Consider the following 26,365-nt stretch of genomic DNA (forward strand, 5'->3'; position numbering starts at 1 on the left):
ATGTAGCCAAAAATCCTAGCACCGGCCCTGCCTGTTGTCTAAATCTTCTACCTTTTCCATAAGGTTATGGATGATTTCATCCTAATTGTACGATAATTGGGATAAGTGCTGAATGTCTTGTGTCGCTATATTGTGACCTTCTTCTAGTGTGGAGACTTTGCGCTCTACCTTTTTGATATCTTTTTTAAGTTCACTAAACATGTCCCACATGTCTGTCATGGCTGTCTTTATATCCTCTTTTGTTGCAAGTAGTAGCAGGTCAGCTTTGGTAATTTCTCCAGAACGGCCTTCCAACTGTGTTCCTAATGGCTGGGAAGTTGGCTGTGCCATGTCTACTGTGTTGTCGTTCTTTGAAGTGACACTCTCTAGAGGTTTTAGGTATTGGTTGATTTTTTTTGCTTTTCCTGGAGTGTCAGATTTTATTTTTTTTGCTGGCATGCCCAATAACCTGTTTTTGTCTTATTTTGGGGCCTGTTTTTATGCAGTGAATGTGCTTAGTCTTTTACTTTTCTATCACCCATATAGGTATCTCCTTTGCTGAGTGTTATGTTACAGGTGATATCTAGCTGCTGCTTTAGCCAATGAGCAATGTTGGTCTCTGGACTTAAGTTGTATGATCAATGTTGTGTCTTCTTAAGTACAGGAATAATATGTTAATAGTTTATTTTTTCTTTTAGTTGTGGCAGCTTTACAACTTTTGTGGTAAAAGTTTCTCCTATAATGTGGCCATGCACAATTTTTAGTGGCTTAGTTTTAAATTACAGCTCCTTATTGCTTAGCTTTGCCCCTTTGCTTAGTTAAAATTGTCTCCTTTTGGTGCTATTTATTTTTGCTGTATGTGGGGGTATTAATTTGTTTGGTTTTATTTGTTTTTAGAAATACCCTTACTGCTCTGTGCTCCGTTTTCCTTTTCACTGCACTTTCTAGATCCTGTGCTATGATAAGTCCAACAGAAGCCCTGAGGTAGGTTTTGCTTCTCAGCAGCCCTTTGATGTTACGGCACTTCTTCCCTGAGCCCTGCTAACAGCTGCTTTTAGTTCAAGTGTCTTTACCTCAGCACAGCTTGCAGCGTTGTCTCCTGTGTCCTGTGGTGCCCCGGCGATGGCAGCCCTTTTTATGTTTGCTCAGGAGTGCGCCACTGCATACATATCCGGCGCTCCGGCTTGAATAAAAGAGCGCTTTTTGTCAGTTTTATGTCCCCAGCTGTTAGATCACCTCTCAGCCATCAAATCAGCTTATTTGCCCCTGCTAGTTATGCTTATTAAGGGGGATAAGGACCTGAGAGCTGCTCTAGTCTGCGGCCATTACACTGTGCGGCCAAGCTCCGCCTCCTTGGTAACCGTTTTGGCGGGTTTTTTGATCTAATTAGGGGGTGGGGTTTGTACTTATTTGATGATAAATATGTTTCACTTTGTATTACCTGTGTCTGAGGAAGGGGATACATTATCCCCGAAACGTTACACTATCACAGTAAAGATATTTTGAAATAGAACCAGAGAGTGCAAGTTTCTTCATTGCTTTATATATATATATATATATACACACACACATATATATATATTATAGCCTTTGCAGTCAAATACATGGCCATATACCATATACTTTTGAACCGCTATAACTTTTTTTTAATTAATATTTATATGAATATTTTTTATCAGATAGTGTTTATAGTAATGCAACAGTATATTTTAATGTATTTATGTTGTGTTTAGTGCAATTTTTTTTTAGCCTTAATCTTTTATGTGAGTTCTTCAGTCGCACTAGCATGACGCACATTCAATTTTATTGCATTCAATTGAACGGGTTTACTTTCCACTTGTAATACGTTCACAAATTAATGCGCCCGTAATATTCTGATAACGCTTGAGTGCAAATCTTAGCATGCCACTTGTAATCTAGCCCTATATATACATATAAAAATAGACATATCTACTGTATCTATCTATATAATGAGTGTATATATATATATATATATATATATATATACTGTATACTTTGTTTTGAATGTAGTACAATGCTGTTTTAAGTATTTCTTAATGCACCACTGGTCTAGCACACTTTGGATTAGCGCACCTTTGGGTTAGCATGTGAGCGACAGATAGAACAAAGTTTTGTAGTGGCCCCCTTAGAAGTCTGACCTCCAGATTTTTGTGCTCCTGAAGCATTTCCTTGTGCGAATATTTTTCAACTTGTAATATGAGTGCAAGAATAGGAGCGCTATTGCTTTAACTTGAGTGGTGTTAAAGCTTAATATCGCTAATATTTTTGTGCTCCACTTGTAATCTAGGCCACAATCTTCCTAAATATCTTCTATACGGCAACAGATTTACTTCAGTGTTGATCTAAAGCCAAATTATATTTTTTCATGTAACCTTTAAAACATGTGCGTGCACTGGGGAGTTTTGAAAATGAACTAAAATGATACTCCTCACCTGTCTCACAGTGTGTCCCAGTGAATCCCCGTAAGCATGAGCAGCTGTAACTAGTACCTACATCATCACAGGTTCCACCATTCAGACAGGGAAATGAAGAACAAGGTCGGACTTCTAAAAACCAAAGAGATCAGAGTGAGACAAAAGACTTACACATTTGCTAAGTTAGTGAGAGCACTTTATTTCTCTGATGTTGCAATAAAAATGTTATGAAAGATTAGGGGTTAATAGTTTAGCTGAGTTAGGTTGTGCTGGGGGTGAGGGTGCGTAAGGGTTATTAGTTGAAAGTACCATTTAATTTATATACAATGTTTAAATAACATGCATTTTCTTGTATAATGCATATTAAAGTGATGGTAAATCCAAGCGTTTTAAAAAACTACACTACGATTTACCATGACTAAAATTAAACTGGACTTTTATTTATGAGTTTGTAAAAAAATAATTTATACTTACCTGATAAATTAATTACTTTATTTCTTGGTGATGAGAATTCATCACCTGGCCACCAGGAAGAGGCAGAGACACCCCACAGTAAAAGCGTTTATATCCCTCCTACTGAACCTGCCAGTATTACTTATAGCCAAGTATAGAAGGAAGAAGTTAGAAAGATAGTAGGGTAAAGAGATTTAAACTAGAATTGCCTCCACTGGGAAAAATTGGGTGAGTTTGTGGACTCTCACCACCAAGAAAGAAATGAATTTATCAGCTAAATTATGTTTTCTTTCTTAGGGTGGTGAGAGAGCTCAGCAACGCCACCCTGTGGAGAGAATACAGCAATAAGACAAACTCTGGTGACTGAGACAGAGATTAAGTAAGCGTTGCAAAATTTAGCAGAAGGATAGACAGTGAGCAAAGTGCATGACTTGAATCTAGCAAATTAGTTTGCCCTATAGAAGGGTCCAACCAAGCAGAGCCCTTTCCTCTCTGTCCTATTGCAAAACAGTAGTAAGAATTAACATTAACAAGGTACCCCTTAATAGCATAGTAAATACTGCATGAGGACTGTATCCCCTCTTTACGCGTAGTCAAACACAATCTGTCATTTAGTTTTAACAATATATCTAATGTTACAAATTCTGACAGGAAGGCAGGTTTTAATAAATGTGAGATGCTGGTACTGACACACGGAAAAACAGCATATGCAATGGTTACTATAACCTTACAATGACAGAATTAGTGTGAGTGCCCTAATCTGTCTCACAAACACCCCTCTAACAAGGCACCTCAAATTGTAATGACTAAGCCTCTTCTTATCTCAAATGGCACACCCGGTACCTTCTTAGTGCTCCTGCAGATATCTGTCAAAGCAAGGAGCACTAAGAATGACGGCTGCAATGCTCAATGTCATTTTTAAAGGAGCCGGTACCTCAGAAATACATGACACCTAAATTACATAAAAACAGAAAATGTCACCCAAATGTACAATATACAAATGTATAAGTCCTCTATGACAAATGTAGACTGTGATCCAAGCTGCTGTGAACTGGCTATATAGTAGCTGTAGTCTGTGGGCTGTGTGAGACATGCAGGTACTTGCACAGCAAATGTTCCCTCCACTGTCCTTACCCATATGCTTGAGGACACAGTTACAGTACAGGATGGGTTCTCTGCTAACAGTAGAGGATATAGAGAGGGAGTACATCTTCATGGCCAAGCAGGAGGAGGCTAAAGGAAATACCCAGCAACACCCGTGGCAATCTTGTGACCACAACTTCAGAGAGAAGATTTACATTGCACAGCCAGTACTTTCTTATGTCCCTCTCTTCCAGGAACTATCCACTGAGGGAAATTTTGGGATTAATATCCCTGTAATTGCAGACTGCAGAGCACCTCTATCTTCATCTGCTACTAGACCAGGCAAAGAAAATACTGGGAGGGTCAGGGAAGTAGGAGGGGTATTAAAGCTTTTATTGTAGGGTGTCTTTGCCTCCTCCTGGTGGCTAGGTGATAAATTCCCAACAGTAAGGAACTTTGTAGACTCTAACCACCATAAGAAAGAAAAAAAACCTCACCCTTTCTGTGCTGCGTCCTCCTCGCTAAAGAAAAGTCTCTGGCTGCCCACAGCACAGCGCTCTTTACCAATGAGGTGATGTTTACCTCTAAGCCAATAGGCATGCTAGCATATAGAACACTGTCAGATGACGGCTTTAGCAAGGAGGCCGCGGCACAGAAAGGGTGAGTTAAGCATCCTTTTTTTCACAAACTCAATACTGAAAGTCAAGTTTATTTTAAGTGATGGTAAATCCTAGTGTTTTTTTAACCCCTTAATGACCGAGGACGTGCAGGGTACGTCCTCAAAAAATAGGCAGTTAACGCCTGAGGACGTACCCTGCACGTCCTCGGTGTGGAAAGCAGCTGGAAGCGATCCTGCTCGCTTCCAGCTGCTTTCCGGTTATTGCAGTGATGCCTCGATATGGAGGCATCCTGCAATAACCTTTTACGGCCATCCGATGCAGAGAGAGCCACTCTGTGGCCCTCTCTGCACCGGACATCGATGGCCGGTTTCGTTGGTGGGTGGGAGCCGACTTGGGAGGCGGGTGGGCGGCCATCGGTGTGCCGCATGACGTCAAGGGGGGCGGGATCGGGGGCGCGATCGTCGGGGGCGCGCACGGGCGCGCGCGCGTGCACGGAGGGTGGCGGGCGGGCGCGTGCACGGGGCGGGAGTGGGTGGGAACCGCTACACTACGGAAAATGTATTAATAAATAAGACCTAATCTAAGCACAAAAAGTGATCATGGAGGGGATCATGGAGGGGTGGGGGGTTGGTTTTGTGTGGGGGGAAGCTACACTACAGAAACTTTTAATAAATGTAAAAAAAAACCATTTTTTTCTTCTAAACTGGGTACTGGCAGACAGCTGCCAGTACCCAAGATGGCGCCCATTAAGTTAGAGTGGGAGGGTTATAGAGCTTTTTAGGGGGGATCAGTGAGGTTGGGGTCTAAGGGGGGATCGTACACATCAGCATATGTAAATATGCTTCTTTTTTTTTTTTTAAAAAAAGGGCCAAATACCTTTTATTTTAGTACTGGCAGAGTTTCTGCCAGTACTTAAGATGGCGGGGACAATTGTGGGGTGGGGGAGGGAAGAGAGCTGTTTGGGAGGGATCAGGGGGTCTGATGTTTCAGGTGGGAGGCTGAGCTCTACACTAAATCTAATATTAACCCTGCAAGCTCCCTACAAGCTACCTAATTAACCCCTTCACTGCTAGCCATAATACACGTGTGATGCGCAGCGGCATTTAGCGGCCTTCTAAATACCAAAAAGCAATGCCAAAGCCATATATGTCTGCTATTTCTGAACAAAGGGGATCCCAGAGAAGCATTTACAACCATTTGTGCCATAACTGCACAAGCTGTTTGTAAATTATTTCAGTGAGAAACCTAAAATTGTGAAAAATGTAACTTTTTTTTTTATTTGATCGCATTTGGCGGTGAAATGGTGGCATGAAATATACCAAAATGGGCCTAGATCAATACTTGGGGTTGTCTACTACACTACACTAAAGCTAAAATTACCCCAAAAAGCTCCCTACATGCTCCCTAATTAACCCCTACACTGCTGGGCATAATACACGTGTGGTGCGCAGTGGCATTTAGTGGCATTCTAATTACCAAAAAGCAACACCAAAGCCATATAAGTCTGCTATTTATGAACAAAGGGGATCCCAGAGAAGAATTTACAACCATTTGTGCCATATTTGCACAAGCTGTTTGTAAATAATTTCAGTGAGAAACCTAAAGTTTGTGAAAAAATTTGTGAAAAAGTGAACGATTTTTTTTATTTGATCGCATTTGGCGGTGAAATGGTGGCATGAAATATACCAAAATGGGCCTAAATCAATACTTTGGGTTGTCTTCTAAAAAAAAATATATACATGTCAAGGGATATTCAGGGATTCCTGAAAGATATTAGTGTTCCAATGTAACTAGCGCTAATTTTGAAAAAAAGTGGTTTGGAAATAGCAAAGTGCTACTTGTATTTATGGCCCTATAACTTGCAAAAAAAGCAAAGAACATGTAAACATTGGGTATTTCTAAACTCAGGACAAAATTTAGAAACTATTTAGCATGGGTGTTTTTTGGTGGTCGTAGATGTGTAACAGATTTTTGGGGTCAAAGTTAGAAAAAGTGTGTTTTTTTCCATTTTTTCCTCATATTTTATAATTTTTTTTATAGTAAATTATAAGATATGATGAAAATAATGGTATCTTTAGAAAGTCCATTTAATGGCGAGAAAAACGGTATATAATATGTGTGGGTACAGTAAATGAGCAAGAGGAAAATTACAGCTAAACACAAACACCGCAAAAATGTAAAAATAGCCTTGGTCCCAAACGGACAGAAAATGGAAAAGTGCTCTGGTCACTAAGGGGTTAAATGCTCGGATTTACCATCACTTTCATTTAAGTATTGTATTGATTTTAAACATTTTTTTTTGTGTGCTCTTTTTATTATTAAGAAAAAAAAATGTTTAATAGGACATAGTGCAGAATTATATAACATTAGCTTAGCGCCAACTTTATCCATCAAAGTATTGCAGAGATAGTTTGTTGCAAAGTAAAATTTTCCAGAACGCCGCTCCTGGCTCTACTGAGCGGGTCTTTTTTTTTTCCTAAGCGCATCGCAGGCACGCTGTCTAATCACAGCGCGCCCGATCGTGCCATTAAACTGAATGTAGCTCGCTCCCGCTCTGGTCTGTGCAGAATTATATAACATTATTTTGTAGGTTTACTGTCCCTTTAAAATCAATACAATACTTAAATTAATATGCATTATATAAGAAAATTCATATTATTTAAACATTGTATATGTATATCCACATAGTTATTATAGGGATTTTATTTTTCTTTATAAGTCAGGTATAGCGAAGACATGACATAGATGTAGGTGTTCTCTGGGAGTTAGCTGGACGTTCCATGGAAGTAACGTGAATTTTACTTGAGATACAACATATTCCAATTGCTGCCCTGCAGGTTAGGTATAGGGTTTCAGACATGTTTGTCTCACCACCTTTTCAGTGGCAATATTTTCCAGCGTGAGGCAGGTAGTGTAGATTTAGTAAGTTAGGATAGGTATTCTTTGACGTGTTCCTGCATAGAAACCATTTTGGTTTCAGTGAGCACAGTCTGTACTGTGTAGGAGCACTTCAAATAAAACCCCCCTACCCGCTGAAAGGGCCGACAAGTGGCGATGTGGGAGGACTTTTGCAGAAGCCGTGATCTCTATTATTTCCAAACCCAAGCAGGTAGTTTCTCGTCAGTCTGTCAATATTTTGAATATTGAGGCCTTTTTCTCCTTTCTCTTGTTCTTCCTTCTATATGTATATATATTTTTTTTTTTAAATAATCCTAGGTGAGTTTAGGGGCACAAATGTTTCTTTAGCCATCTGGCAGCAGTTTGTAACATAGTAGCAAATACTGCTGCCATTGACTGCTATAGACGTGTATTTTTTATAAACTCCTATCAGCATACCTAGATTTAGTCTTCAATAAAGGATACCAAGAGAACAAAACCAATTTGATAATAAAAGTAATTTGGAAAGTTGTTTATAACTGCATGACCTATCTGAGTCATTAAAGTTTAATTTCGACTTTACTGTGTCTTTAATGTATTTCACATTTCATAAATGGCAACAGCATTGTATAGCTCATTGTTCTGAATTCTGTTCTGGATGTGGAAAATCCCATTTATTTTTACATTTCATTTCAGGAATAGTGGTCGAAATAAATAATACATTGCATTTATTTGTACTACATGTAATTAAAGAAATTGTATGCTCAAAATTTAATTTATTGTAAAATACAGGTGAGAAATCTCAACACAAAATATCTAATAAAAATAATATAGAAATACTGACTTTTCTGATGGATTTAAATGATTTCATATAAAACACAGCAAACTACTTTGTAAAGCTTTTCTATACTGTTAAAAAAACACAATACATTAAACCAAACAGATTGCATTTGTAAGACTCCTCACCTGTCTCACAGTGTGTCCCAGTGAATCCTCTCACGCACACACAGCTGTAGCCATAACCTACAGATTTATCCTCGCAGATACCCCCATTCAGGCAGGGAGAGGAAGAGCAGGGTCTGACCTCTGGGGACAAAGAATACAATTAATTCAGAGAATAGAGGTGTCACAGAGAACCATGCTTCAATATCATAGTACAATTAACTTGGAGCATTTAAAGGGACAGTCTAGTCCAAAAAAAACTTTCATGATTCAGATAGGGCATGTCATTTTAAACAATTTTCCAATTTACTTTTATTGCCAATTTTTCTTTGTTCTTTTGGTATTCTTAGTTGAAAGCTTAACCTAGGAGGGTCATATGCTAATTTCTTAGACCTTGAAGGCCGCCTCTTAAGAATGCATTTTAACAGGTTTTTCACCACTAGAGGGTGTTAGTTTATGTTTTTCATATAGATAACACTGTGCTCATGCACGTGAAGTTACCTGGGAGCCATCACTGATTGGCTAAACTGCAAGTCTGTCAAAAGAACTGAAATAAAGGGGCAGTTTGCAGAGGCTTAGATACAAGATAATCACAGAGGTAAAAAATATATAAATATAACTGTGTTGGTTATGCAAAACTGGGGAATGGGTAAAAAAGGGATTATCTATCTTTTAAAACAATAACAATTCTGGTGTAGACTGTCCCTTTAAAATCATAATAGGTATGTACTTTAAAGAACAAACAATAAGGGGTGCGCAACGTCTAAATACACAAACATAGTAATAATTGAATAATATAAATTTATATTATTATACCCCACTTGGAGTTGCATCACAGGCTCCTCCTCTTTTAAAGTAGTTAATAGGCAAGTGCATTCGGATCATTCGTGATGATCCGAATATGGAAAAAGGTGGACGCTTGCGGAATTCGGCCCTTATCAGAGCCAGATTTCTCTAGGTCGAAATGATTACATTGAGTATTACAAGTTGAATGTAACAACCAAAGCGTGCAAAAAGTTGAAGTTACAATACATGACCATGTCAACATATTCTCCCATAGACTTCACCCATACTAGCGCACTAACCCATTTTCTCAAGTGTGCTAATCCGACATAAAATATTAATATTTCACATTCCAATGTTCTTCACATAAAAGAATATGTTGTATTTATTTTTAGAACAGATTTCTATATACAGTATATTTGATGTTTGGTAAAAGAGAGAGAGAGGGGGAGAGAGGAGAGAGAGAGAGAGACAGACAAAGAGAGAGAGAGAGAGAGAGAGAGACAAAGGAGAGAGAGAGAGAGAGAGAGAGAGAGAGAGAGAGGAGAGAGAGACAAAGAGAGAGAGATGAGAGAGAGACAAAGAGAGAGAGAGAGACAAAGAGAGAGAGAGAGAGACAAAGAGAGAGAGAGAGAGAGAGAGAGAGAGAGAGAGAGAGACAAAGAGAGAGAGAGAGAGACGAAGAGAGAGAGACAAAGAGAGAGAGAGACAAAGAGAGAGAGAGACAAAGAGAGAGAGAGACAGAGAGAGACAGAGAGAGAGACAGAGAGAGAGACAGAGACAGAGAGACAGAGACAGAGAGAGAGAGAAAGGGGGAGAGAGAGATAAGAATATCTATTTAAAAATGCTTATAACATATTTCCCTATGTGAAGAACATTGTAATGTGAAATATTTACAGTACATACACATAAATATGATTTTACATGTTTTCAACTACTTGACTGCAAACGGCTCCAATATACACACACACACATATATATATATATATATACAGGGAGTGCAGAATTATTAGGCAAATTGTATTTTTGAGGATTAATTTTTTTATTGAACAACAACCATGTTCTCAATGAACCCAAAAAACTCATTAATATCAAAGCTGAATAGTTTTGGAAGTAGTTTTTAGTTTGTTTTTAGTTATAGCTATTTTAGGGGGATATCTGTGTGTGCAGGTGACTATTACTGTGCATAATTATTAGGCAACTTAGCAAAAAACAAATATATACCCATTTCAATTATTTATTTTTACCAGTGAAACCAATATAACATCTCAACATTCACAAATATACATTTCTGACATTCAAAAGCAAAACAAAAACAAATCAGTGACCAATATAGCCACCTTTCTTTGCAAGGACACTCAAAAGCCTGCCATCCATGGATTCTGTCAGTGTTTTGATCTGTTCACCATCAACATTGCGTGCAGCAGCAACCACAGCCTCCCAGACACTGTTCAGAGAGGTGTACTGTTTTCCCTCCTTGTAAATCTCACATTTGATGATGGACCACAGGTTCTCAATGGGGTTCAGATCAGGTGAACAAGGAGGCCATGTCATTAGATTTTCTTCTTTTATACCCTTTCTTGCCAGCCACGCTGTGGAGTACTTGGACGCGTGTGATGGAGCATTGTCCTGAATGAAAATCATGTTTTTCTTGAAAGATGCAGACTTCTTCCTGTACCACTGCTTGAAGAAGGTGTCTTCCAGAAACTGGCAGTAGGACTGGGAGTTGAGAAATAAATGTGATAAAAACGTGAACCAAAAAGTGATCATAAAGTATACATATGTGTGAAACCTAAATACTATAAAAGTTCATATAAGGATATGTGTGTTCTTCCTAAGTCTTCACGCTTCTATTTTTCTTTTGATCCTCATATGAAAAGAAAGAAGAAAAGCCACATAGCGTAACTCTGTAACCTTTTCAATGCAGAATGTGTATGTACAAATGGTTACTCACATGAGATGGAGCTATAGCCAAGCTCAGGTTTATGCGCACACCCAATGTTATACTGTTGGGTAAACAGTTGCTTGAAACAGGATTTTGAATAAAATAGATTTATTTAAAATGTAAATATAAAAAGCGCCACAAGAGCTGCAAAGACCACCAAATACAATAGGATCGGCAATACAATCAAGTAATTGCTCACGTTGAGCTTATACACAATACCAGAGACCGTGGTAAGGAGTGCAGAAATTTAACCACACAATCTCCCCCTTAAGAGTCCAGTATATGTTGCTCTCCTTACTGGTGTGCAGATTCTTGGAAGGGCGCCAAAGAACAATGTATCCGACGTACGTTTCGCAAAAGAGCTTTTTCAAGGAATGGTGTGCGCATGTTTGAAAACCTCATTTGAATACTTCAGGTTCATTAAGCCGGATATTCGGTATTTAGTCCTCCATTTTGGAAGTGGTCATAATCTGTTATTTATGGTCAATGATTATTCTTCTTTACACTGAAATATTTCAGCAAAAAAACTCTAGACAATATATACATATATGTTAAGGACAATATTGGTTTACGCAAATCTTCACTTAAAAGCGTCCTACACCTAATTTGTTAAAACAATATTTGCTAACGTGTCTATTATATAACATATCGGTTAATACCATTTGCGATTTACTGTGTAACAAGTTAGTTCAGGTCATACTTATCCCTCACTAATATTCTAATGTTCCTTATCTATAACAAGTATATACATATTTGTATTCATCAAAATAAGGTCCTGTTTTTTGAAAGGTATCATCACAATATGTATATATAAATAAATAATCTTCTACACATAATATTATTTGATGACATTCTCAAGTTCAAATGAACGTTATAGATTATGATATCAGACACAGATATTCGTTATGATATCAATGATTCTTAATACTCGGTAATTATTACAAGTCTGCCTTCAAATAAATAAATAAGGGTATTCTAAGTTAGTGAGAGGATTTCTCAGGGATGGGAAGTGAGTCGTATCTTTATAAGAAATGATGTAACTCAAAGTCCTTGTTAAGGCCGTTCGGTATGAAACTGTCCATAATGTGGATCCATTTCATCTCAAGGCGACCCAATTGATTCTGTACATCACCTCCTCTCCAACTATATTCTATCTTCCTGATGCCCAGAAAATCAAGATCTTCTACTCTCCTATTATGTTTTCTGTCAAAATGTGCCGATAGTGAATGTTTTTGAAAGCTTTTTTCTATATTATAAATATGCTCATTTAGTCTGGTTTTGAGAAGCCTAGAAGTGCGGCCAATATAGATTAAATTACACGTACAACGTAATAAATATATTACGTTTTTGCTGTTACATGTGATGAACTGGTTAATATCATAGGTTTTATTGCCATCAGCAGAATGGAATGTATTGCATACTCTCGGTCCCTTTCTCATTCTCTTGCAGGCATTGCAAAACTGGCACCTTCTGAAACCTGCTTGAGGAGTGGATAACCAGTTGTTATTTAAACTCATTTTTTCTATTTTAGTTATTTTGTGTGAGAGTTGTAATTTTAAATTAGGTACCTTCTTAAAGATTATATTTGGTCTGTCATCTATGACTTCCGTTAAACTTGGGTCTCTGAATAGAATACCCCAGTGTTTCTGTATAATACCTCTGACTTCGTTACTTTGAGTGCTGTGTTGTAGAATAAGTCTACTTGCTGTTTTAATATTATCCATTATCGGTATCCCCTTATTTTTATGTTTGTACTGCAATAACTCGTTCCTATCTAATTTCGCAACTTCCTCTATCTTTTCTTCTAAGAAGGCATTAGGATAGTTTTTTTCTTTGAATCTGTCTTAGTATTTTAGCTTGGGTTTGGAAAACAGCCTCATCCCTACAGTTGCGTCTTAGACGAACAAATTGCCCCTTTGGTATATTTTTTAACCAATGTTTTTGGTGCCAACTATTAAGACTAATATAGTTGTTCACATCAATACTCTTGAAAAAGTTTTTTGTTTTTAGCATATTATCTTCTATATAAATTTCTAAATCGAGAAATTCTACCCTAGTACTACTATGGGTCCATGTTAATGCTATGTTAAACTCATTGTTTACCAGATATTTTTTAAATTCGTCCAATTGACATTCAGTTCCTGACCAAATCAGGAACAGGTCGTCTATGTAACGACGATAGGACACCAGATATTGCGCCCAGGGGGAGTTATAGATGTAGAGATTTTCCCAATTAGCCATATAAAGATTGGCATAACTGGGCGCAAATCTGGTGCCCATCGCCGTTCCACTTATCTGAAGATAATAGTCTCTATTGAACCAAAAATAGTTGGTCTCAAGTACGTCGGATACATTGTTCTTTGGCGCCCTTCCAAGAATCTGCACACCAGTAAGGAGAGCAACATATACTGGACTCTTAAGGGGGAGGTTGTGTGGTTAAATTTCTGCACTCCTTACCACGGTCTCTGGTATTGTGTATAAGCTCAACGTGAGCAATTACTTGATTGTATTGCCGATCCTATTGTATTTGGTGGTCTTTGCAGCTCTTGTGGCGCTTTTTATATTTACATTTTAAATAAATCTATTTTATTCAAAATCCTGTTTCAAGCAACTGTTTACCCAACAGTATAACATTGGGTGTGCGCATAAACCTGAGCTTGGCTATAGCTCCATCTCATGTGAGTAACCATTTGTACATACACATTCTGCATTGAAAAGGTTACAGAGTTACGCTATGTGGCTTTTCTTCTTTCTTTTCATATGAGGATCAAAAGAAAAATAGAAGCGTGAAGACTTTGGAAGAACACACATATCCTTATATGAACTTTTATAGTATTTAGGTTTCACACATATGTATACTTTATGATCACTTTTTGGTTCACGTTTTTATCACATTTATTTCACATTTTTGCGTTTTTGTGATATTATGGTATTTGTTATCATATCAGGACTGGGAGTTGAGCTTGACTCCATCCTCAACCTGAAAAGGCCCCACAAGCTCATCTTTGATGATACCAGCCCAAACCAGTACTCCACCTCCACCTTGCTGGCGTCTGAGTCGGACTGGAGCTCTCTGCCCTTTACCAATCCAGCCACGGGCCCATCCATCTGGCCCATCAAGACTCACTCTCATTTCATCAGTCCATAAAACCTTAGAAAAATCAGTCTTGAGATATTTCTTGGCCCAGTCTTGACGTTTCAGCTTGTGTGTCTTGTTCAGTGGTGGTCGTCTTTCAGCCTTTCTTACCTTGGCCATGTCTCTGAGTATTGCACACCTTGTGCTTTTGGGCACTCCAGTGATGTTGCAGCTCTGAAATATGGCCAAACTGGTGGCAAGTGGCATCTTGGCAGCTGCACACTTGACTTTTCTCAGTTCATGGGCAGTTATTTTGCTCCTTGGTTTTTCCACACGCTTCTTGCGACCCTGTTGACTATTTTGAATGAAACTCTTGATTGTTCGATGATCACGCTTCAGAAGCTTTGCAATTTTAAGAGTGCTGCATCCCTCTGCAAGATATCTCACTATTTTTGACTTTTCTGAGCCTGTCAAGTCCTTCTTTTGACCCATTTTGCCAAAGGAAAGGAAGTTGCCTAATAATTATGCACACCTGATATAGGGTGTTGATGTCATTAGACCACACCCCTTCTCATTACAGAGATGCACATCACCTAATATGCTTAATTGGTAGTAGGCTTTCGAGCCTATACAGCTTGGAGTAAGACAACATGCATAAAGAGGATGATGTGGTCAAAATACTCATTTGCCTAATAATTCTGCACACAGTGTATATATATATATATATATATATATATATATATATGTATATATATATATATGTGTGTGTATACATATGTATTTCTGTGTTTATATGTGTATATATGTATGTAAATACATACGTACATATATACACATATGAATACAAAAATACACACACACATATATATCTATGTTAAAGCCCTTTGCAGTCCTTTTTTTTCCTAACACCTGAAACCTTTGAGTTCTTATTACTTAAATGCAATTTTTAAAAAATATATATTTTTATAAGATAGTGTTTTTATGAGTGTACTTTTAAATGTATTTTTGATGCATTTTGTGCCACTTTTGTTGTATAATAAGGCTTTGTCTGCTGGTGATGTTTTTAACATTGTGGTCTAGATTACAAGTGAAGAGCAATCGTTATAACAAGAAGCATGTACATGATTGCAAGGTCAATATGTTTTTACTTTTAGAACCCTCAAGTGGAAAACATACACTTGTATTACAAGTTCATGGTTAACCCATGTACTCCAGTGATAATAACGATGGAACTTTTCTTTTAATGCATAGAAAAAACACACTGCAGCCCTTTTATATGTGCTTAAAAGAACAGTGTACTAAAAAATTGGTTTTCCCTTAATCCGTTTTCAATGACTTATACAAGCGGCAGAGTATACAATGTATGGGAAACTGCTCCTTAGGTTTATTTTTTTGTATTAAAGAGATGTTTTGCTAATGGAAGCTGTACACAATTAAATGGTCTGAGTGTGTAGGGATAGCAGACCTACTTCTCCAATCTATATACACAAAGTATTTATTATCTTATCTCTCACTGTAAACATAGGTACCAAAAGGTTAAAGGGACACTGAACCCAAATGTTATCTTTCATAATTCAGATAGAGCATACAATTTTAAGGAACTTTCTAATTTACTCCAATTATCAATTTGTCTTCATTCTCTTGCAATCTTTATTTGAAAAGCAAGAATATAAGTTTAGAAGCCGGACCATTTTTGGTTCACAACCTGGGTTGTCCTTGCTGATTGGTGAATACATTATTTCCAGGGTGCTGAACCAATAATTGGCTGGCTCCTTAGCTTAGATGCCTTATTTTTCAAATAAAGATAGCAAGAGAACAAAGAAAAATTGATAATAGGAGTAAATTAGAAAGTTACTTAAAATTGCATGCTCTATCTGAATAAAAAAATCTTGGGTTTAGTATCCCTTTAATCTTGAATTGTTCTCTCTATCTCTTCCACCACCACCACCACCACCACCAGGAGTGATATTTAATCTGCTGCTTCTTGTTTACATTGTTTTTCTATAACCACTATTGCAGTATTGACATTTTCAGTATGGGAGCCTATTAAAAAGGGTAAAAGCAGCTATTTCAAATGACACAATAAAGGTAAAGGATCTATTTTTAATCAATGCAGGTAAAATGGATTGGGAACATATTAAAGGGGAGAAAATGTTATTGTACAATATCTCTTTTATATACAATGGTCTATATTCATTAAAACTATATTCATATCTGTTTTACAGTCCTTGGCTATGGTTGGTCCAGAAATTTAAATATTTAAATATATTAATTGTATAGTTATTTGTAACCAATAGAAATGTGAGACTACAAAAAATACTTCATGCAATGCCAGTGTGTATTTAATATTTGCATGTCACGCCACCCTGGCTGTTGCCAGGGACACAACGCTTCCTCTCTGCTCGTCACCTAGGACGCTCTGGCAGTTGCCAGGGATCCGGTGGTTCCTCTGAGCGTGCGGAGATGACGTCATCGCTGCACGTCTCCTCCTCTCTGAAGTCGGGTCCTTGAGCTCTTGGCGCGAATCTGCAGCTATGTAAGTACTTGCTTCACTTACATTCTCTGCCCAAGTATAGGTGTTACTTAGTGTTCTCCTGGGCGTTGTATTTCTGTATACTGGATTGCTATACTGTTGCTGAACTCTGCTTGTCTGACCACTCTGCCTGCTTAACCAGTGAACTACTGGATTGCTATACTGTTGCTGAACTCTGCTTGTCTGACCACTCTGCCTGCTTAACCCCTGAACTACTGGATTGCTATACTGTTGCTGAACTCTGCTTGTCTGAACACTCTGCCTGCTTAACCCCTGAACTACTGGATTGCTATACTGTTGCTGAACTCTGCTTGTCTGATTATTCTATTGGTTTACCCCTGAACTGTTATACTACTGGATATCCTTTTGTTGCTGACTCCTGCCTGTTCCCGGTCCTTCTAACGGTTTACCCCTGAACTGCTATACTGCTGGATTGTCTTCCTGTTGTCGCTGAGGACTGCCCTGCCTGCTGTGAGTACTGCTTACTTCATTTCACAAACTCTCTCTGCTCTGGGATATTTCCTATCATTCCATTTGACGCCAGGATAAGAAGACTACTGGCCAAGTTTGGTCTGATAGTGGAATATCCCACTAGCATTACATTATGCATGGGCCATGGACCCAAATGAGGTAGCAAATGCAGTTACTCTTCAGGGTCTGAATGTTGGGAACACATACCACACAATTGCAGAGTATGGATTCTAAACTACAGGCTATATCCACTTTGCTCTCCTCACTAGTTGCAGAAAAGAACGGAACTCTTGTAGTTACACAGCCAGTACCCGCTGCTAGTGCCACAGCATCTTCCCCTGCTTCTGGAAGTATACCCCGGATACCATTGCCTGACAAGTATGATGGTACTATAAAGCAAAGGTAAAAACAGTAAGAAAGTGTGTTTGAGTATATCCACTAAGCAACCAAACTAAACCAATAAAACCTAGATAAAATTGGCAAAAATTGGGAAAAGATTTGGGAAACACAGTAAGCGTGGTTGCGCCTAAAAGGTTAGCCAAAAAAAGGTTATCAAAAAGGTCTTAAAATGGATAACACAAAAATAAAATTGAAAATAACAAGAAGATATTCTAAATTAAAATGATTTTATTATAATAAAATAGTCAAAGGAATTAATGTATAGAATTCAGCTACATACAATTGTAGCACAGATGATGGAACATAAACCATAAAACATAAAATATATGTCTTAAATTTGTATCTCTAAAAATGGATTCAGCAAGTGAGTTATACTATATGACTGGCCAGTCAGTAAATAAAAGTGTGCTATACAACCTAATAACTCCTAACAATAATTAATGTGTATCTTAAGGATAGGCTGCCTAATATTCAAAATCACCAAATACAATCACAACTAGATGGCAACCAGATGAAATATTCTCATTTGCATAAGCTAATCTTGTTGTGAACTATAAGCTTCAGTGAAGTTGCAACCATAAAGCAAAAAACTTTTTGGGTATTCACTTTAGAATATTCATATAGTTAGTATGTTTGTATATATAAGGTACATAAAGACGTCTTCAGAATAGAACAAGTCTTTCCATAAGATGTATACAAAGTCAATAGTACTCGTTGGCAAATACCGGTAAATGCTTTATCCAGCTCTCCGTCTTAATATTGGGCTATGTCAGCTCTCAGTATTAGCATACTCTTACCTTGAATGGTTATGTCTTGTAAATGGTCTCCTTGTGATCCCTCCGCTTCTGGTATGTACAGCGTCCCTTAGAATGATAACGGAAGTCCACTCTGACCTTAGGGAATATTCCCTTCACCATTCGTTCCGGTATGTGTGCTGGAAACTGCTTCCCCAAAAGACGGCTTTGCTGATTATTGAAACAATACGCTACGCGTTTCAGCTGTGTCTACAGCCTTTTTCAAGCGATATTTACTAGTTCCTCTGGGATCTTCTTATGTACCTTGTAAACGTATATGATTGGTCAGAAAGAAACGGACCTAATATACAAATTGTTTTTGGATAATAAAATAAACTTGTACCCAATTCTGGTTATACTGATATTTATTTTTATACAAACTTATCATATACTTATTTAAACAAATTAGGATGTGTGTAAACTATAATGTTAAGTTTGTTAGTTCATTGTCTAAACTTAGCGCTACGATATTTCAATTGGAATATTTGTGTTAACCATTATTGCTACTTAGAAGGAACCACATAGCTGATTTACTAACACATATACTCGTATAATTATTGTACTGTAACCCAAAAGAATGCTATGTTAAAATAAGTAATATCATACACGTATAATATACAGATGTACATCCGTATACTATAGATGTAAAACATAATTTATGTAAGAACTTACCTGATAAATTCATTTCTTTCATATTGGCAAGAGTCCATGAGCTAGTGACATATGGGATATACAATCCTACCAGGAGGGGCAAAGTTTCCCAAACCTCAAAATGCCTATAAATACACCCCTCACCACACCCACAATTCAGTTTAACGAATAGCCAAGCAGTGGGGTGATAAAGAAAGGAGTAGAAAGAATCAAGAAAGGAAATTTGGAAATAATTGTGCTTTATACAAAAAATCATAACCACCATAAAAAGGGTGGGCCTCATGGACTCTTGCCAATATGAAAGAAATTAATTTATCAGGTAATTTCTTACATAAATTATGTTTTCTTTCATGTAATTGGCAAGAGTCCATGAGCTAGTGACATATGGGATATCAATACCCAAGATGTGGAGTCTTCCACTCAAGAGTCACTAGAGAGGGAGGGAATAAAACAAAAATAGCCATATTCCGCTGAGAAAATAATCCACAACCCAAAAAGAAGTTTATTTTCACTTTTGACAGAAAAAAAAATAAATCAAAAAGCAGAAGAATCAAACTGAAACAGCTGCCTGAAGAACTTTTCTACCAAAAACTGCTTCCGAAGAAGCAAATACATCAAAATGGTAGAATTTAGTAAATGTATGCAAAAAGGACTAAGTGGCTGCTTTGCAAACCTGATCAACTGAAACTTCATTCTTAAAAGCCCATGAAGTGGAGACTGATCTAGTAGAATGAGCTGTAATTCTCTGAGGCGGGGTTTGACCCGACTCCAAATAAGCTTGATGAATCAAAAGTTTCAACCAAGAAGCCAAGGAAATAGCAGAAGCTTTCTGACCTTTCCTAGGACCAGAAAATAAAACAAATAGACTAGAAGTCTTCCTGAAATTTTTAGTAGCTTCCACACAATATTTCAAAGCTCTTACCACATCCAAAGAATGTAAGGATCTCTCCAAAGAATTCTTAGGATTAGGACATAAAGAAGGGACAACAATTTCTCTACTAATGTTGTTAGAATTCACCACCTTAGGTAAAAATTGAAAAGAAGTCCGCAAAACTGCCTTATCCTGATGAAAAATCAGAAAAGGAGACTCACAAGAAAGAGCAGATATCTCAGAAACTCTTCTAACAGAAGAGATAGCCAAAAGGAACAACACTTTCCAAGAAAGTCGTTTAATGTCCAAAGAATGCATAGGTTCAAATGGAGGAGCCTGTAAAGCCCTCAGAACCAAATTAAGACTCCAAGGAGGAGAAATTGACTTAATGACAGGCTTAATACGAACTAAAGCCTGTACAAAACAGTGTATATCAGTAAGTATAGCAATCTTTCTGTGAAATAAAACAGAAAGAGCGGAGATTTGTCCTTTCAAGAAACTTGCAGACAAACCCTTATCCAAACCATCCTGAAGAAACTGCAAAATTCTAGGAATTCTAAAAGAATGCCAGGAGAATTTATGAGAAGAACACCATGAAATGTAAGTCTTCCAAACTCTATAATAAATCTTTCTAGAGACAGATTTACGAGCTTGTAACATAGTATTAATCACTGAATCAGAGAAACCTCTATGACTCAGAACTAAGCGTTCAATTTCCATACCTTCAAATTTAATGATTTGAGATCCTGATGGAAAAACGGACCTTGAGATAGTAGGTCCGGCCATAACGGAAGTGGCCAAGGCGGGCAACTGGACATCCGAACCAGATCTGCATACCAAAACCTGTGTGGCCATGCTGGAGCCACCAGCAACATAAAAGACTGTTCCATGATGATTTTGGAAATCACTCTTGGAAGGAGAACTAGAGGCGGGAAGATGTAAGCAGGTTGATAACACCAAGGAAGTGTCAGCGCATCCACTGCTTCCGCCTGAACATCCCTGGACCTGGACAGATATCTGGGAAGTTTCTTGTTTAGATGAGAGGCCATGCGATCTATCTCTGGAAGCCCCCACATCTGAACAATCTGAGAAAACACATCTGGATGGAGAGACCACTCCCCTGGATGTAAAGTCTGGCGGCTGAGATAATCCGCCTCCCAATTGTCTACACCTGGGATATGCACCGCAGAGATTAGACAGGAGCTGGATTCTGCCCAAGCAAGTATCCAAGATACTTCTTTCATAGCTTGGGGACTGTGAGTCCCACCCTGATGATTGACATAAGCCACAGTTGTGATATTGTCTGTCTGAAAACAAATGAACGGTTCTCTCTTTAGTAGAGGCCAGAACTGAAGAGCCCTGAGAATTGCACAGAGTTCTAAAATATTTATTGGTAATCTCGCCTCTTGAGATTTCCAAACCCCTTGTGCTGTCAGAGACCCCCAAACAGCTCCCTTGAACCAAACAATGGTGATCTATCCACCATGTCAGAGAGTGTCGTACATTGGGATTCAAGGATATTAATTGTGATATCTTTGCATAATCCCTGCACCATTGATTCAGCATACAAAGATGTAGAGGTCTCATGTGAAAATGAGCAAAGGGGATTGCGTCTGATGCTGCAGTCATGAGACCTAAAACTTCCATGCACATAGCCACTGAAGGGAATGACTGAGACTGAAGGAGCCGACATGCTGCAACCAATTTTAAACGTCTCTTGTCTGTTAGAGACAGAGTCATGGACACTGAATCTATCTGGAAGCCTAAAAAGGTGACCCTTGTCTGAGGAATCAAGAAACTTTTTGGTAAATTGATCCTCCAACCATGTTTCCGAAGAAACAACACTAGTTGATTCGTGTGAGATTCTGCAGTATGTAAAGACTGAGCTAGTACCAAGATATCGTCCAAATAAGGAAACACCGCAATACCCTGTTCTCTTATTACAGATAGTAGGGCACCCAGAACCTTTGAAAAGATTCTTGGAGCTGTTGCTAGGCCAAATGGAAGAGCAACAAATTGGTAATGCTTGTCTAGAAAAGAGAATCTCAGAAACTGATAGTGTTCTGGATGAATCGGAATATGAAGGTATGCATCCTGCAAGTCTATTGTGGACATATAATGTCCTTGCTGAACAAAAGGCAGAATAGTCCTTATAGTCACCATCTTGAAAGTTGGTATTCTTACATAACGATTCAAAATTTTCAGATCCAGAACTGGTCTGAACATTTTTTCTTTCTTTGGTACAATGAATAGGTTTGAATAAAACCCCAAACCTTGTTCCTGAGGAGGAACTGGCATGATTACCCCTGAAGACTCCAGGTCTGAAACACACTTCAGAAAAGCCTGAGCTTTTACTGGATTTACAGGAATGTGTGAGGGAAAAAATCTTCTCACAGAAGGTCTTACTTTGAATCCTATTCGATACCCTTGAGAGACAATGCTCTGAATCCAATGATTTTGGACAGATTTTATCCAAAGATCCTTGAAAAACCTTAATCTGCCCCCTACCAGCTGAGCTGGAATGAGGGCCGCACCTTCATGCAGACTTAGGGGCAGACTTTGGTTTCCTAAATGGCTTGGATTTATTCCAATTTGAGGAAGGCTTCCAACTGGAAGCAGATTCCTTGGGAGGAGAATTGAGTTTTTGTTCCTTATTCTGACGAAAGGAACGAAAACGGTTAGAAGCCTTAGATTTGCCCTTAGGTTTTTTATCCTGAGGCAAAAAAACTCCTTTTCCTCCAGTGATAGTTGAAATAATAGAATCCAACTGAGAACCAAATAAATTATTACCTTGGAAAGAAAGAGATAGTAATCTAGATTTAGATGTCATATCAGCATTCCAAGATTTAAGCCACAAAGCTCTTCTAGCTAATACAGCTAAAGACATGGATCTAACATCAATTTTGATAATATCAAAAATGGCATCACAAATAAAATGATTAGTATGTTGCAGTAAGCGAACAATGCTAGATATGTCAGAATCCAATTCATGTTGCTCTAAATTTTCCAACCAGAAAGTTGATGCAGCCGCAACATCACCCAAAGAAATAGCAGGTCTGAGAAGATGACCTGAATATAAATAGGCCTTCCTTAGATAAGATTCAAGCTTCCTATCTAAAGGATCCCTAAAGGAAGTGCTATCTTCCATAGGAATAGTGGTACATTTAGCAAGAGTAGAAATAGCCCCATCAACTTTGGGGATCTTTTCCCAAAACTCTATAGATTTTGCTGGTAAAGGATACAATCTCTTAAACCTTGAAGAAGGAATAAAGGAAGTACCTGGCTTATTCCATTCCCTAGAAATCATATCAGAAATAGCCTCAGGAATGGGAAAAACACCTGGGGAAACCACAGGAGGTTTAAAAACAGCATTTAAACGTTTATTAGACTGAACGTCAATAGGACTGGTTACCTCAATATCCAAAGTAATTAACACTTCTTTTAATAAAGAACGCATATACTCTATTTTAAATAAATAAGTAGATTTGTGAGTGTCAATATCTGAGGAAGGATCTTCTGTTTCAGATAGATCCTCATCAGAAGAGGATGAATTATTATGTTGTTGGTCATTTGAAATTTCATCAGCTAAATGAGAGGTTTTAAAAGACCTTTTACGTTTATTAGAAGGTGGAAATGCAGACAAAGCCTTCATAATAGATTCAGAAACAAATTCTTTAAAATTTACAGGTATATCATGCACATTAGAAGTTGAAGGAACTGCAACTGGCAATGTACTATTACTGATAGAAACACTATCTGCATGTAAAAGTTTATCATTACAACTATTACAAATGACATTCGGTGGAATAATTTCTACAATTTTACAACAAATGCACTTAGCTTTGGTAGAACCGATGTCAGGCAGCAATGTTCCAGCAGAAACTTCAGAGACAGGATCAGATTGGGACATCTTGCTCAATGTAAGAGAAAAAACAACATATAAAGCAAAATTATCTATTTCCTTAAATGACAGTTTCAGGAATGGGAAAAAATGCAAAAGCATAGGCCTCTGATAGAGAAAAAAGCAAGAGGCAAACATCAATGGGGTATTGAAATAATGAAAAAAATTTGGCGCCAAGTATGACGCACAACGTAACGTAAACGTTTTTGGCGCCAAAAATAACCAGAAATTACACACTTGCGTCACTTATGATGCCGCCGTGTGAAAGGTCTCGGCGTCACGTATGATGCCGGAAATGACGAAGTTGCGTCATAAAACATAATTTATGTAAGAACTTACCTGATAAATTCATTTCTTTCATATTAGCAAGAGTCCATGAGCTAGTGACGTATGGGATATACATTCCTACCAGGAGGGGCAAAGTTTCCCAAACCTTAAAATGCCTATAAATACACCCCTCACCACACCCACAATTCAGTTTAACGAATAGCCAAGAAGTGGGGTGATAAGAAAAGAGCGAAAGCATCAAAAAAAATAAGGAATTGGAATAATTGTGCTTTATACAAAAAAATCATAACCACCACAAAAAAGGGTGGGCCTCATGGACTCTTGCTAATATGAAAGAAATGAATTTATCAGGTAAGTTCTTACATAAATTATGTTTTCTTTCATGTAATTAGCAAGAGTCCATGAGCTAGTGACGTATGGGATATAAATACCCAAGATGTGGAACTTCCACGCAAGAGTCACTAGAGAGGGAGGGATAAAATAAAGACAGCCAATTCCGCTGAAAAATTAATCCACTACCCAAATCAAAAGTTTCAATTTTAATAATGAAAAAAACTGAAATTATAAGCAGAAGAATCAAACTGAAACAGCTGCCTGAAGTACTATTCTACCAAAAACTGCTTCTAAAGAAGAGAAAACATCAAAATGGTAGAATTTAGTAAAAATATGCAAAGAAGACCAAGTCATTGCTTTGCAAATTTGATCAACAGAAGCTTCATTCTTAAAAAGCCCAGGAAGTAGAAATTGACCTAGTAGAATGAGCCGTAATCCTCTGAGACGGGGAAGAATACGACTCCCAATAAGCATGATGAATCAAAAGCTTAACCAAGATGCCAAGAAAATGGCAGAAGCCTTCTGACCTTCCTAAAACCAGAAAAGATAACAAATAGACTAGAAGTCTGTCTGAAATCTGAGTAGCTTCAACATAATAAAAACTCTTACCATATCCTAAAGAATGTAAGAATCTTACCAAAGAATTCTTAGGATTAGGACACAAGGAAAAGACAATAATTCCTCCACTAATGTTGTTAGACTTCACAACTTAGGTGAAAATTGAAATGAGGACAGCAAAAAAACACCTTATCCTGATGAAAAATCAGAACAAGGAGATTCACAAGAAAGAACAGATAATTCAAAAATTGTTCTAGCTGAAGAGATGTCCAAAAAGAACAATACTTTCCATGAAAGTAATGAATGTCCAGAGCAAGCATATGCTCAAAATAGAAGAGCCTGAAAAACCTTCAGAACCCAATTAAGACTCCAAGGAGGAGAAATTGGCTTAATGACAGGTTTGATACGAATCAAAACCTGAAAAAATGATGAATATCAGGAAGTAACACTGCCTTATCCTGATGAAAAATCAGAAAAGGATATTCACAAAAAAGAGCAGATAACTCAAAAACTCTTCTAGTAGAAGAAATAACAAAAAGGAACAATACTTTTCCAAGAAAGTAATTTAACGTTCAGAAAATGCATAGTTTCAAACGGAGGAGCCTGTAAAGCCCTCAGCACCAAATTGAGACTCCAAAGAGGAGAGATTGAATTAATGACAGGCTTGATATGGACCAAAGCCTGTACAACACAATGAATATCAGGATGATTAGCAATCTTTCTGTGAAAAAAGAACAGAAAGAATAGAGATTTGTCCTAACAAAGAATTGAAGACAAAACCTTATCCAAACCAACCTGAAAAAATAATAAAATTCTATGAATTTTAAAAGAATGCCAAGAAAAGTAGGTCTTCCAGACTCAATATAAATCTTTCTAGAGACAGATTTATGAGCCTGAAACATAGTATTAATCAATGAGTCAGAAAAACCTCTATGACTAAAAATCAAGCGTTCAATCTCCATCCCTTCAAATGTAATGATTTGAGATCCTGATGGAAGAAATGGCCTTGAGAAAGAAAAGGTCTGGTTTAAACGGAGGTGTCCAACGTTGGCAACTGGCCATCCGAATGAGATTCGTATACCAAAACCTGAGAGGCCATGCTGGAGCTACCATCATAACAAACAAATACTCCATAAGAATTTTGGAAGAAGAACTAGAGGCGGAAAGAAATAGGCAAAAAGATAATTCCAAAGAAATGTCAATGCATACACTACTTCCGCCTGAAGATTCCCAGACCTTAATAGGCCCCTGGGAAGTTCTTTATTCAGATGAAATGAAAAACATATCTGGGTAAGAGAGACCATTCTCCCGGAAGAAAAGCTTGATTAACAGAGATAATCCGCTTCCCAAATATCTATACCTGGGAAAAAAAC

General features: G+C 37.7%; 1 protein-coding gene across 1 annotated transcript in view; it reads right to left on the minus strand.

The window, feature by feature from the left end:
* The window catches only part of SNED1 (sushi, nidogen and EGF like domains 1), a 482,978-nt gene that overhangs the window by 274,159 nt on the left and 182,454 nt on the right, over nucleotides 1–26,365 (minus strand). Inside the window, exons 12-13 of the mRNA XM_053709904.1 lie at nucleotides 8,414–8,533; nucleotides 2,433–2,546 (exon numbers count right to left, since the gene is read on the minus strand). Of these exons, the coding sequence (XP_053565879.1) occupies nucleotides 2,433–2,546; nucleotides 8,414–8,533 (234 nt within the window). The remainder of the gene's footprint in view (nucleotides 1–2,432; nucleotides 2,547–8,413; nucleotides 8,534–26,365) is intronic.

This window comes from Bombina bombina, chromosome 4 (assembly GCF_027579735.1).
Source record: "Bombina bombina isolate aBomBom1 chromosome 4, aBomBom1.pri, whole genome shotgun sequence".
NCBI lineage: Eukaryota > Metazoa > Chordata > Amphibia > Anura > Bombinatoridae > Bombina > Bombina bombina.